A 12,864-nucleotide genomic window follows, 5' to 3' on the forward strand; every position below is an offset into this window, starting at 1 on the left:
TGACGTCATGACAGAGATGGTGATGTGAAGGTGATTTTTGGGCCCCACAGCTGGTGCAATTGACTTCCTGTGTTGCAGTAATTTGAGACTGGTAGTAGTGCTCTTGGAAGTTTGTATGATAAAGAAATTGTATCTCACTTGAAGGCATTCAAACAACATCAGTAAAATAAGGTTTTACATTTAGGACAACCACTTACTTTGATGTTGTTTTTATATGTTGTTGTCTGGGCACTTTCGTTCACATCATAACAAGATACCATGTTATAATTAGAGCTTTTACGATACCACATGCCAATATCAATATCTGACAGTTTAAAGAGACGAAGAGAACATATGCACTTTTAGCATGTGATACTTTCAGATAAATGCGTCAAACGGTGACATGCTTCATGAACTCTACTGAGACTTTTCCAGGTCAAGACTTCATCATCGGTGTCATATTGGAGTTTTAAGAAAAACACCACGTGACGCTATTTAGATTGAGTTTTTGTTTCAGGTTGGTTCTTGTATTAAAAGACCCGTTTTAGGAGTAAAACTGGTTCCAATCATGGGTTTTGAATTTTGTTAAGGGCATGGTAAGCGCTTTTGTTTTTACATTATGATCATGGATTGTGCCTCTAATGACAATAATATAAAAAGTGTGTTTCAAAATACCATATTTATAAAACTATAACTGATTCAATGCAAGTAAACTCTTTAAACTGTACTTGAAAATGAAAACATGAATTTAGTGGACTAAACACTTCCTTGTCCACCCGAACTCTATTCAAATGCAGTGTGTTCATGGCCATAATCACATGTACTTATGGAGGGTTTATGTGTATCTGCGTCCCACTGTGGCTTCGTGGACTCGGCCCTCTCAGGTAGTCAGCACTCTGCTGATTCATGACTCTCAGATACCCATCATTTGATGACAGTGATACCTGGAGAAGGATAAAAGTACAACACACATTAGTCACTTTTAGCCATGCTAGCGCAGAGAACGGGCATTTGAGCATTGATGGGAATTCTTTATGAATTTAAATCATAACTCTTGCCTTTCTATCTCTTTTTACAGGTCCATTATCCAGATGTGGAGAGAGTGGAGTGGCTGAATAAGGTACACACACACACACACACACACACACACACACACACACACACACACACTCATTAACTTCATCTGTCTCTCTTCTCTCGCCCACCGGTTTGCTCTTCACCAGGCACTGTTAGAGGCAGACAGGTAGAGTGTATAAATAGGATCTGAATCTGGAGCTCTGTTAGACCCTGACCCAGTGCTACCACCTCCCTATAGAGAGAGAGAGAGAGAGAGAGAGACCTCACTTACTGTAAATGCTCAGGTGGACTTCCAGTACAATGGATGTGCTAATGGATGAAGATGAGCGGGAAAAGAGCTTTTTAATGTCCGATTCGAGTTGTGTTGTTTCCAATCATGTTGTATTTGTATTGTTCTTTTTCTCCTCCAAAGCACATACTTGCCAGATATTTCTGTGTTCACTTTAAGTTAACTGTTAAAATTGATTTAAAATAAAGTTTTCAAAACAAGCCCTCAGACCATTGCTTGTTTTATTAGGTTTATTTAAATGGACTCTGGTACAGAATCAGGTGCCCCTCTACACGTTGTACCCATTTTTCTTTACTTTGTAATGACAGGAGGAACAAGAGGAACTAATTTACTATAACCACTGTTATCAGCGACTTCTTGAGAGTGTGGGAACATTGTGTCTAGGTGAAAGTCAGTTTGATCGATCTGCTCCTTTTCAAACAAATCTGGGTGTTTCTGAGTGAAAAAAGCTCAGAAAACTCTTGAACCAAACCAAAGTACAGCTGGGGCTGATGGGAATGTCATTAGTTTTGCAGGCATTTCGTCATAAACGAAAGTTGAATATATAGTAAAAATATCAGACCTGCTTTCTCTCCCATTTATAATGTTTACTGATACATCATTAGTTCACAGGGAATGTTTTTTTCCAGTTTATCCACTTCAGCCGAGCTGATGCAGCACAACTGAAGCACCATTTAAAAGAATGAGGTTTTCTTCAGGACCACAGAACCACAACAAACCTCAAAGTGTTTAACAATGCTCATGTGAATGAGCCTGAATGTCAGTATCATTAACATCTTCAGTCCTTTTATTTAACACTTGAGGGACCACACCCCAGAAAGAGCATTTCAGGTGACGGTCGGCTCGGAGAACATTCCTGCCTGTTCACTCACACATATTCATGCCGTCTACTCGCCTCCTGTCTCAGACTGTAGAAATTCTTCAAATGTATTTCTGGGTCACTGAGCAGCAGAGGATAGACTCAGGAGAGAAACGCTCTGAACTCAAAGCCTTTACAGTGCCAGTATGAGGCTGTGGCACATTAACAGATAATTCTCATTATTTCATTCTTTAATCTGCAGCATGAGGAACAGCATACTGTTGCTGCAGCTGTTTGTCTTTTAGTCATATTTTCATACACAGTGAAAACAGAGTCTGGGCGTCCAGTCGGCGTCCTGGTTCATTCATGTGGATAATGTACTGATTTGCCAATACACATAACACAAAAGATATGGACTGAGAGGGACAAAGTTAAACTGTATGTCTGTTGAATTTCTTCTTGGTCATATAAATAAATGATCAAACGATAACAAACTATGTTTGTGAGTTTTAGCCCTAAAGACAATGAAGATATAATAATCAATGTTCTCTTTTTATCCATTATCTACAAATGCACACAGTGGTATTCATTTCTGTTTGTTCAAAGTCACGCTCGTATGCACCATCTACTGCATCTTCATTAGTGCAGTACACATCGGTTAGTATTGCAGAAGTCTGTCTGCATATATTCATTGTGTGTCTGTCCAGTATTGACACAGAACACTGGTCTCTGCGCTGTTAATCACTTCAATCAAATGAATATATTGCAACATAAATCCCTAGTGTCTCCAAACAATGATCATCTCCAACGGTTGCAGGTGTATATCAACAGCTATCAGTGTTACCGAGAATGCTGAACGTCACCTGCAACAGGTCTCGGCTCCAGCCTGGCAGACAGCACACAGGACTTGGACGTGATGTATTTGTCTTAATTCTTTCCGCCTCTCTCTCCTCCGTCAGACGGTGAAGCAGATGTGGCCGTTCATCTGCCAGTTTGTGGACAAGCTGTTCAGAGAGACCATCGAGCCGGCGGTGAAGGGCGCCAACCCTCATCTCGGCTCCTTCTGCTTCACCAAGATCGACATGGGCGACAAGGTGACGGGATAACAGCACCAAGACTGGGATGGGAGTATTAATACGTACAGAACTCGATTGTTAGTTTGTAAAGTAATTTAAGTTAATCACACATAAACCAAACTACTCCTGTATGCTATTAGTTAGACTGAACTAATAGCATATTAGACTACTAAATTAACAGAAAGGAAAGTACTTGGTTTGAAGGAAAAACACATTGAGAAACATGAAATACTGTAGTATGATTTAGTAGCAATGTAAAGTATTATTGGTACTGTTTGTTAATACTGCTGCTCACAGCTTCTGTCAAAGTGTAGGGGTTTAGATGTTTTATTGGTGTGTTTCTATTTTTGTCTACTTTGTTGCTGTTGAACTTCCATGACTCGCATGAGCTGAATTTTCTACTTTGTCTCCATTTTAGAACAAAAACAGCAAAGTGAATCTGGGTTTTGAATCTGAGCTGTTGTCTATTATGAAAAGCATTCCTCCTCTGTTCGTACCAAGCTGCCTTCTGTTTGTCCTTTCTGGCTTAAACCGCACACTGAGTCAAAGCATCATATGTAGCTAATAAACAGCAGATCTGCGAGGTTTTAATCCAGAGTTTGGTCAGATTTGAGACAGATTTGCTCACTTGTACCTGTTTCTGCAGCCGCTGAGAGTCAACGGGGTGAAGGTTTACACAGAGAACGTGGACAAGAGGCAGGTCATCATGGACCTGCAGATCAGGTACACAGTAAACCTCTCACATTCACAACCTCTTGGCTTTACCACTGATCCCTTGTAATTTCTGGAGGATAAGGCTGGTGATACAACATTTTTTTTTATTGTCAACAAACCATGAGAAGGCCAACTTGCTCCGACTAAGAAGCAGTGAAAGTAGTGCATATAGTCTCATATGCACTGTTTACTCCTGTTAAACGCGACAGTGACCAGCTGGTTTAGGACATTCCTGAGCCTTTAGAAAAGTGAAACTATATATTCAGTAGTCACCAGTGGGCTTGGTCAGATCCACAGACAGAGAAAGGAAGTCAGCCTGTATTGAGAGACGGACTAACACTTTTCGTCTTTTCATGGAACAAAATTATGGAGTAAAACCAGCCTTTTCCTTTAAGAATAAAAGTATTTCTGCTGTTGTTTGCTCTAAATTAGTACAAAGGCACGAATCAACAGTATACCTATGTGTTCCATCTTTCTTCCCACGCTTTTACGTTATAATGTTAATCCTCTTATTACATCTTTCTTGGTCTTCCTTTCAGCTTTGTCGGGAATACAGAGATTGACGTGGACATCAAGAAATACTATTGCAGAGCCGGAATCAAAAGTATACAGGTATGACTGCAGTGTGGATGTACAGTATTTCATTTTTATTTTTATGCCATGTCATGATGCAGCTTTGTCAGCCTTAATTGAAGAGTCAACCTGCAGAAAATGAATGGGCAACAATTGAGTAATAATAAGTAATTTTTAGTCCTTCATCAGTCAAACGTGAGAATTTGCTGTTTTTCTGTTTTAATCGTTGTAAATTGAATATTTTTGGGACTGTGAGTCTCACAAGACAAGTAATATGATGCCGCCCGATTGGGCTTTCAGAAGTTACTAATAATAATAAATAATCGTTAGTTGCAGCCCTGTTTGATTTCTTCACCAACTCCACCCTTCCATCTTTTGAAGGTGCCTACCTTTTCTTTTTTGTGCAAACAATTTTTCAGTTTTATTACAAAATAAATTAAGCCACCCTAACAGGAATGAAAAAGTAATTCAACTGTAAATTAATTTATGATATTAGAAAGCTACAAAAATAATAACAAATGCTAGGGTTGCAATTAATGATTATCTTCATTAACGATGATCTCTATCAATCAATTAATTCAGTGTTTAGTCATTTATAAAATGTCCATCACAAGTTCCCAGAGTCCAAGGTGACGTCTTCAAATTACTTGATTTGTCCGACCAACAGTCCAAAACTCAAAGATATTCAATTAACAATGATATGAAAGAGATGAACACCAATTTTACATGCTAGAACCAGGGAATCTATGGAAATGATCCTTAATAAATGATTGAAACGATTAATCAGTTATCAAAGAGCTGATGATCCGTTTTCTTGAAATACTGTATATTAACTGACAAATTTCTGACAGTTTCAGCAGTAGAAAATATTCAAATAACACAAAGATACGAAAAATAAATGAAATGATCGAACAAATTGACATTGAATTTCAAATCAAACAAACATTTCAACTTGACAAACATCGATGGGACATATTAATATTAATTAACTATAGATAGATAAAGAAGATAAAAAGAGACAGTACTTTATCGGTGGTAGCCCTCCTTCCTTCAACCATGACCTCTGTATTAACCCGCGACCTCTCCAGAGACAGTTTTACATAATGTGTTGACGCAGGCCTGATAAAGGAGATGTTATCCGCTCGACTGTTTGCAGAGGATCAGGCCATATTTGCTGTTCAGAGATCAGAGAAAGTGAGTGGAGAGAAGAGTTGAAAAGATTTACAGAGAGAAACGGCCGCGTGTACGAGGCGAAGTCAATATTGGCCTTTGTGTATGGCTTAAATGTTATAGCCGCAGTGCCGGGCTGTGTGTCAGCTTTTCATAGGCTGCTGAAGAAGTAAGTAGTTCAGACGCTGAAGATGTTAACTTTCAGCTTATCGTGAATGAGTCATACCCCAGGAAGGTTTCTCCGAGTTTTCTTCTCATTAGCTGTCAGACTGCTTCAGTTACTGAAAAAGAGAGCTTCTTCTTCTGGTTAGACGGATCCTGACGCAGGATTATCTGCTGCACATGATTTATAATGCATCCTCGTTCAGGCAGGAGCGAGCTCCAGGAGGGCGGTGGGATAAACAAAAGGCTATCTTCAATCTTTCCACTGCACCCATTTTGATGAGCAAAATGTTGGTATTTGATTACTCAGAGCGAGCTACGACCAAATTTGGTGGTGCAGACGGGCAGTCTACATATCTGAGGTTTGAGTCACTGCAGCCACTGAGAAAGCAGAGTCCTTAATAATGAAAAGCTCTGAGGGGAAACATCCACTCGTTTCTTAAGAATCATCAGCCACGTCTGTAACATTTGACCTGCATCAGTTCTTTGCCTCTGCTACAGCCATCACTTTTTCATTTGAGAGTTTTGCCTTTGACGACTGATTCGAGTCCCAATGATTAAAACCCAGATTTTCTCTCCTCATGACTCTTAGCCACACAAAGGTTTTGTAATGCCAGCATTTCACAGTCAGTGGAAACAGCCGGATGTCAACAGTTTGGCTTTGCTTTCTTGAAAAGCACAAGGCCAGTGTGTTCCACATCGCATTACAAAGTGAGGGTTCCAAAAGTTCCAAAACAGAGAAGGAGGAGAGAGCATCAACAGAAAGACAAGCCAAGTGGCAGTAGTAGAGTATAATGCTGAGATCAGACAGTGCAATATCAACCCTACATGATCCTGCACGAGCAAAATGTATTTGTTTGCTTTATTCCATATTTTATTTTGAAAAAAACTCCTGAAATCTGGTCAGACATGTTCTCTTGTTTAGTTATTCTCTAAAATCAGGAAGTTTCTGATTTAAGTCAAATCTTTTTTCCAATTTTAGACTAATTTATTTAGGTAAAGTTCTTGTATTACTGCTTGTGTTTAAACAACTTTTAAAATTATTTTGATAAAATAAGTAATGTGGTTTTGTAGAAAAAAACGTGTGTATATTTCTCAAAGTTTGATATCAAAAGACAATGTTTTGGTAGTGGCACTGAAACTCGGTACAGAACAACTCACCTAGTTTGACAACATCTGTGACACCTCTGTGAAGCCATGGTAGTTCACGTTCCTGAAGGTCATGCAGGTCATGAAAGATCACCAGCAATGATTGGTTGGGGCTCAACACGTTGTCTGACATGTCTCTTGGCCGACTCACGGCAGGAAGTCATCTCAAAAGTCATAAATGCCATGTAGTCTAACTGCGGCATATGAACGTAAATGTGTTTCAAAGAATGACATATTTACAGTCGACAGGTCACTGAGAGGTGACTGACTGATCCCTCATGTTTGTGCTCCTCTGTCCAGCTTCATGGAACGATGAGAGTGGTGATGGAGCCTCTGCTGGGGGACATGCCTCTGATCGGAGCCCTGTCCGTCTTTTTCCTCAAGAAGCCGGTGAGTATCTTGACCTTTGACCTCATCCTCTGACTTCCTCATGACGTATACCAGCAGAGTATCTCCTCTAAAGTCCTTGTAAGCTTGTTTACCAGTTTTTTAAATGAAAACATGCTATATACAATACCTGCTTGTACTGGTGTACTGATTGAAGGAGGGCCACCTAGCACCTTTGCAAACATTGAAAGAAGAGCCTGCGTTGACATATACTGCGTGGATTTACCTGATTAGGATTCTGCTTGTATTGTACAGTTCAACAAAAGCACTGTGTTTTCCACTGCGGCCTTCCTGAACGCTGCCCAGTCCCAGTCCTCCTTTATCAGTGCATTCCTGCTCTCTGACTGCTGTCTTCCTTCCTGTGCCTCAGCACATTTTATCTTCCAGATTCAGGCTTTGATTGTGGTTCCCACATAAAGAAGTATCACCATCAAAAGCCTCGAACAGAGGTGTGAAATTGTTCCTTCTCCGCCAAAGATGTATTTTCAGTCTGAAATATGACGAGAGAGGCATCAGTTAAGACAGCAGCAGCACTTTGGAGGGAAACCTGGTGGTTTTTATATGAACTAAGTAGAAGTGCAGCTGAGAGTGATTTTATCATCAACTGTTAAGCAGGTGGGAAGATCTCAGGCAGGTGTTTGTTGAGAAAGAGCATACATAATCAAATAAAGATGGAAATAAGAGAGGAAATGATTTGGATCAAGTTTTCTTTTGTGCAGAAGTGCAGCGGCCTGCCTCCTGCACCACCAGGCGTTCAGAAAGTCATGTTAATTTGTATCCTCTGCATCTGGGTGGAGTTCTCTGATAAGCTGGTTTTTAGGCCTTGTTGTTAGGTGAGTTGATGCTGCGTCTTCCATCCCACACCACAAAGGAACTGACATCACCATCAGATACAGGGCGGTGTGCTTCGCGGTGTCATGGGGTTTTTCAAATCCAGTTTTCTACATTGAAGCCACTGAATATTGCATTTATAGCTTTTTAGCAGGTTTTCCGTAGGCTTCCCCATAAACCAGGTGTATCCAAAATCTGTACCATCATACCGTCCAACCCTAACAGGAGTAGGAAAGAACCTCTAACTGGTTACCTGACTACTGCTACAATAGGCTAACTCATCAACCACAGCTTAACGTGGCTGGTGTTTGGTTGGTTGCTGCTGGTATTTCCCCCTCCTGTTCCTCCCTGTGGTCCACAGTCATGTTGTGGCAGGTTGCCTAGCTGCCGGCTGAAAGCTTATTCTTCATATGTGATTACAGTCTGTCTATAACTTTGTCTTCCTGATTGTCCATACTGTAATTTTATTATGCTGGTCTGTTCTGTACATCAACATCTATTACGTGTCTCTCTGTAGGGGGATCCCTCCTCTGTTTCTTTTCCTGAGGTTTCTTCCATTTTTACCCAGTTATAGTTTTTTTCGGGGGGGTTTCCTTATCAGAATCAAGGGTTTGACATGACACATTGGTGATTGGTGATATTGGTAGACTGACAGTGTGGCTGGTCAGGAAGTCAAGTATTGGTGTCACTCAGTATCAACCAGCTTATCTCTGTGCTTTGGCTTCTGTCAGCGGATTGTTTGTTTATAAGCTTTTGTTTTTGCCGTAGCGTTATTACCAGTCAAAACACCAAACTGAACTATGTAACTGCAGCTACCTTTAAATATTTTTCTGTGATTGTATGAACTTTCTGGCATTAGTTATGTCATCACATCCCGCCCACATGGTAGTCGATACAGTTTAAAGAAACACTAAAGCTGGTTTTTACATGTTTCAACTTGAATGCAACCTCAGTTTCCTGCAGCTTTGTTGAACCATCCGGTCATTTTGGATGTCTCGAATGGGTTTGATGACATTCTGTGCCAACAGTCTTATTTGTTTCATTTGTTGAATTGCTTGAAAGTTGTCAGATAACAGTTGTCCTGAGCTGAACGGTAACCATGGTGCATTGCTGTAGTGATGTCATTAGATTCACATACCAGTCATTGTCTGGTTTTATCTGGTATGTATTATTTGTACATCTTGCCAGTATGGCTGCCAGCAACAATATGAGGTTGTTACAAAGAAGAGTGCTTTCACTCTGAATGAAGAATGTGCGCACTCTGTGTGCAAATCAGGTTCAATTTAGTAGAGGAATAAGTGAACAAAGTGCTGCTTTGGTTTCATATGAACTCTGTCTGGTAATAGTTTCTGTTCTGATAGTTAGATTATGTGGTTGTCGATGCATTTTGTCCTTGTTGCATTAGAAAGTGTGGCAGTTCATTCTTATTGTTGGAAATAGTCGTTTAATGAAGGAAATAATCTTGACTCCAGTTCTACTTACTACCTTTTTGCTTTCAACTTAATCTCATAGTCTTTGTCAGCAGATGGCGTTTGCTAAGTTGTCATTTAGATGGTCATTTTTCAACAACACACAATTTGTCAGTTTTAATGGAGATTTCTATCTATCTAGTTTTTTTTTGTCATTTGTCTTCAAAAAGCAAGTAAGTAGACCAAAATCAGAAAGTATTCGTAGTTTAGATCCCGTCCTTGTGTAATGCTTGGGGCTACGAAGAAGCTTTGGACTGATGCAAGAAACTGTAGGAGAATGACTAAATCAGTTGTCTTAAAAAAATCTCTGTAAACCACGCTTATTAATCTGTTGGCCACCAAAGTCCAGTGACGCTGTAGATGACGCATTCTTCTGCCCTCACCATGTGTGTAGGTGCACAGCTATGCAGCAGCTAAGCACATTTACAATAGTGGTTGAAGATAGCAGGATGCCTTTTGAGGTTTTTACTTGAAGCAGCTGCTGTAGACAACAAATTCGATTGGAATTACAAATCAGAAAACTATTGAACAAGAGACAGACCGAAGGTAATGTAAAAAAGAGTTAGTACAGTGACAAAGAATGTGGATCCACAAAAGTATAGACTAAACTACTTACATTGTGCTACATGACAGGAAGAAACACAGTATGACCAGTGAAAGATCAACACTGAGTACAACACAGTAATGAATCCAGTAAAAATACACATAAAATACTCAACAGTTAGCCCAACAGTAACATTCATTCAGAATATTGCATTATCAACACACTAGCTCCAGACAGCTAGTATTGTGGTTAGCTTGGTTAGCACTAAAACGTTTCTGCCTGAAGAACGCCCTGTAGAGAACCAGCAGCCAACCTAGTCGGCCAACACTTGGACCAGTTTTGAAGTAGGGTTGTTTATATCTTTTTAATGGTTTCTAAGACAATCACAACCATAATCAAAGAGCCATCAGAGAACCTCAGAAGTTTAAACACACTCTGCCTTCTGCATTATGGCAAATTTTGTTTGTCTTTATTTTTCATGCCAACATTGAAATTAGTATTATGCCTTATGAACCCTTATTATTTTATTATTTTTCAGTGACAGTCATTTTCTTACATGAGCTGTTCTGTGAAATCCCCCGCTGCTTTATTTCCCTTCCTGTGCCAGCCTGGCAGAACGGCATTGTGGTCCACCGTGGTCTACATCTAGAGCGCTAACTAGGCCACAGAAAGACATACGCCCACTTCACTGTGCCGCACTCGCACGCAAACGCGTGCCAGCGCTCACATGTACACATGTGCTGTACATTTAATTTGCCTGTGTCATATCCATGCAGACATGAGGATTAAAGAGAAACTGAATTTCACACGTCAAGATCAGTTTACTGGTCATAGTGAGCGTTACCCAGCCTGTGAAAACAGATGAATAGTGTCTTCTACGGCTCTGGAGGAACTTTGTCAACCCTGAGAATACAGCTTAAGGAACTCGAGTATCTCAGCTTGGGCTTGAAGAGTACAACTTTACAACAGAAAGCCTCTTGTCACAACTGGAAATGTGGAGTTAGAAAAACTGTTGACGTCTACTAGGAAGGAAGGATATAACATAAAGACAGTGTGTAGGAAACTTGACTGATATGTGAACAGTCACACAATTTTATGCAGCTCTCAGACAAGCTGAACTGCCTTGTTTTCCTGCTGACTGTATTTTGTTAAATGAGCAATAGTTCTGCCAAACTGGACAAGTTAAAGCTCTCGTGTTTGTTTGTTTTTTTTCTGGACAGACAAAAGGGATAAATGCCAGTCTCAGTTATTTTTGGAATGATGTCTACGTAGTTGTCTTTAGCTAGCTTATTAACACAAGTATGTGAAACTGGGCAACAACAAAATACATGCATCCACCTTTGTAGCTGCAGACCACAGCGTACTGTAGATAGTCAAAACAGTGTGTCCTTATTTGCACAGAAACACAGCCATGTTCCCTTCCTCCGTCTCTCTCACACAAACACACTCACACTGGTTAACACACACAGATGAAAGGCAGCTCTCCCGCCGCTCTGAATAGCTACAGAAGGGATGGGAAGGAGGAAGGAGTGAAAAAATACTGTCTGCAAGACTAAATCACAGGGAGCAGGAGTTACGCTATGTTGTCTTTACTGCAGCTAAATTCGTGTATTTCATACAGTATTTTCTTTTCAGGTAACTTTACAGAGCATTACAGGAAAGAACAAGAAAAACGCAAAGTGATTTCCACTTTCTGCTGCGTTTTTAACTCCAGTTACTTTGCACATTCAGATTAATAATACAAAATATAATCAAGAAATACATTATGATGTATTAATATCGGTTAAGATAAGATAAATATTGATCCAGCAGTATATAAAGTCATTATATAATATTATATAAAGCAGATTAATGCACCGCTCTTCCTCATTGCTCTTCATTTGCTTCAGCCTTAATAACTACCTCCAGTATTTGACATTTTAAGCCTCTTTTATAACCTCTTTAAACTTTGTGGTCACTCTTAATCTCAGACACACTGACACACACGCTCTCACTCGAACACTGAAACTTTCACCTTACAATCTCAACGATGTGTTTTAAAACACGAACACACTGACAGCAGGTCATTCCACATTAAGTCCACATATACGTTAACCTTGACAACTGGCCGGCCGCTCACACTCCCTTTATGGTCGGCGGACTGGTGTTATTTTGAGCTGGGTGCCTTCCCAACATGAGTCTGGTGATTGTCTTGTGAGCGAGATGGTGCAGTTTGTGTGATGATGATGATGATGATGATGATGATGATGATTGAACGCTGACCAACAGTCGGTCCACATCCGCTGCAGAAACACTGCAGGCCGAGACTGGTTCACAGTATGAAACTGATATTTCTTGCTTCTCAGTTCTGATTGATTTGTTTTCTCTCTGAAAATCAAATCGTCCTGATTATCGGGACAAAGAGCCTCTCTGTCTCAGCCTGTCTCACTAAGCCCTGGTAGCTGCTGCTTGCTTGACACTCCTCAGCTCCATCCAGACTACACCCTATTTTGAAATTTAGGTTTTTTTGCCTCCATGCTCTGAGAAGAGACGGTGGCAGCCAGTAAACCCAAACTGCGGTCTTCTGACGGACACTACATGCATGTTTTTCTGCAGTCTGTGCTACAACAGCTGACAGATGACTACTGTTAGTACTGCTTTTACTA

The 12,864-nt window shown here is 40.3% G+C and overlaps 1 protein-coding gene across 2 annotated transcripts in view; it reads left to right on the plus strand.

The window, feature by feature from the left end:
* LOC139296518 (extended synaptotagmin-2-like) overlaps positions 1-12,864 on the plus strand; it is a 45,691-nt gene that overhangs the window by 11,646 nt on the left and 21,181 nt on the right. For both annotated transcript variants that reach the window (XM_070918932.1, XM_070918933.1), the window contains exons 3-7: positions 1,058-1,099; positions 3,104-3,238; positions 3,867-3,943; positions 4,474-4,546; positions 7,289-7,378. In XM_070918932.1, the coding sequence (XP_070775033.1) occupies positions 1,058-1,099; positions 3,104-3,238; positions 3,867-3,943; positions 4,474-4,546; positions 7,289-7,378 (417 nt within the window). The remainder of the gene's footprint in view (positions 1-1,057; positions 1,100-3,103; positions 3,239-3,866; positions 3,944-4,473; positions 4,547-7,288; positions 7,379-12,864) is intronic.

The sequence above is a fragment of the Enoplosus armatus genome, chromosome 14, assembly GCF_043641665.1.
Source record: "Enoplosus armatus isolate fEnoArm2 chromosome 14, fEnoArm2.hap1, whole genome shotgun sequence".
Taxonomy (NCBI): domain Eukaryota; kingdom Metazoa; phylum Chordata; class Actinopteri; order Centrarchiformes; family Enoplosidae; genus Enoplosus; species Enoplosus armatus.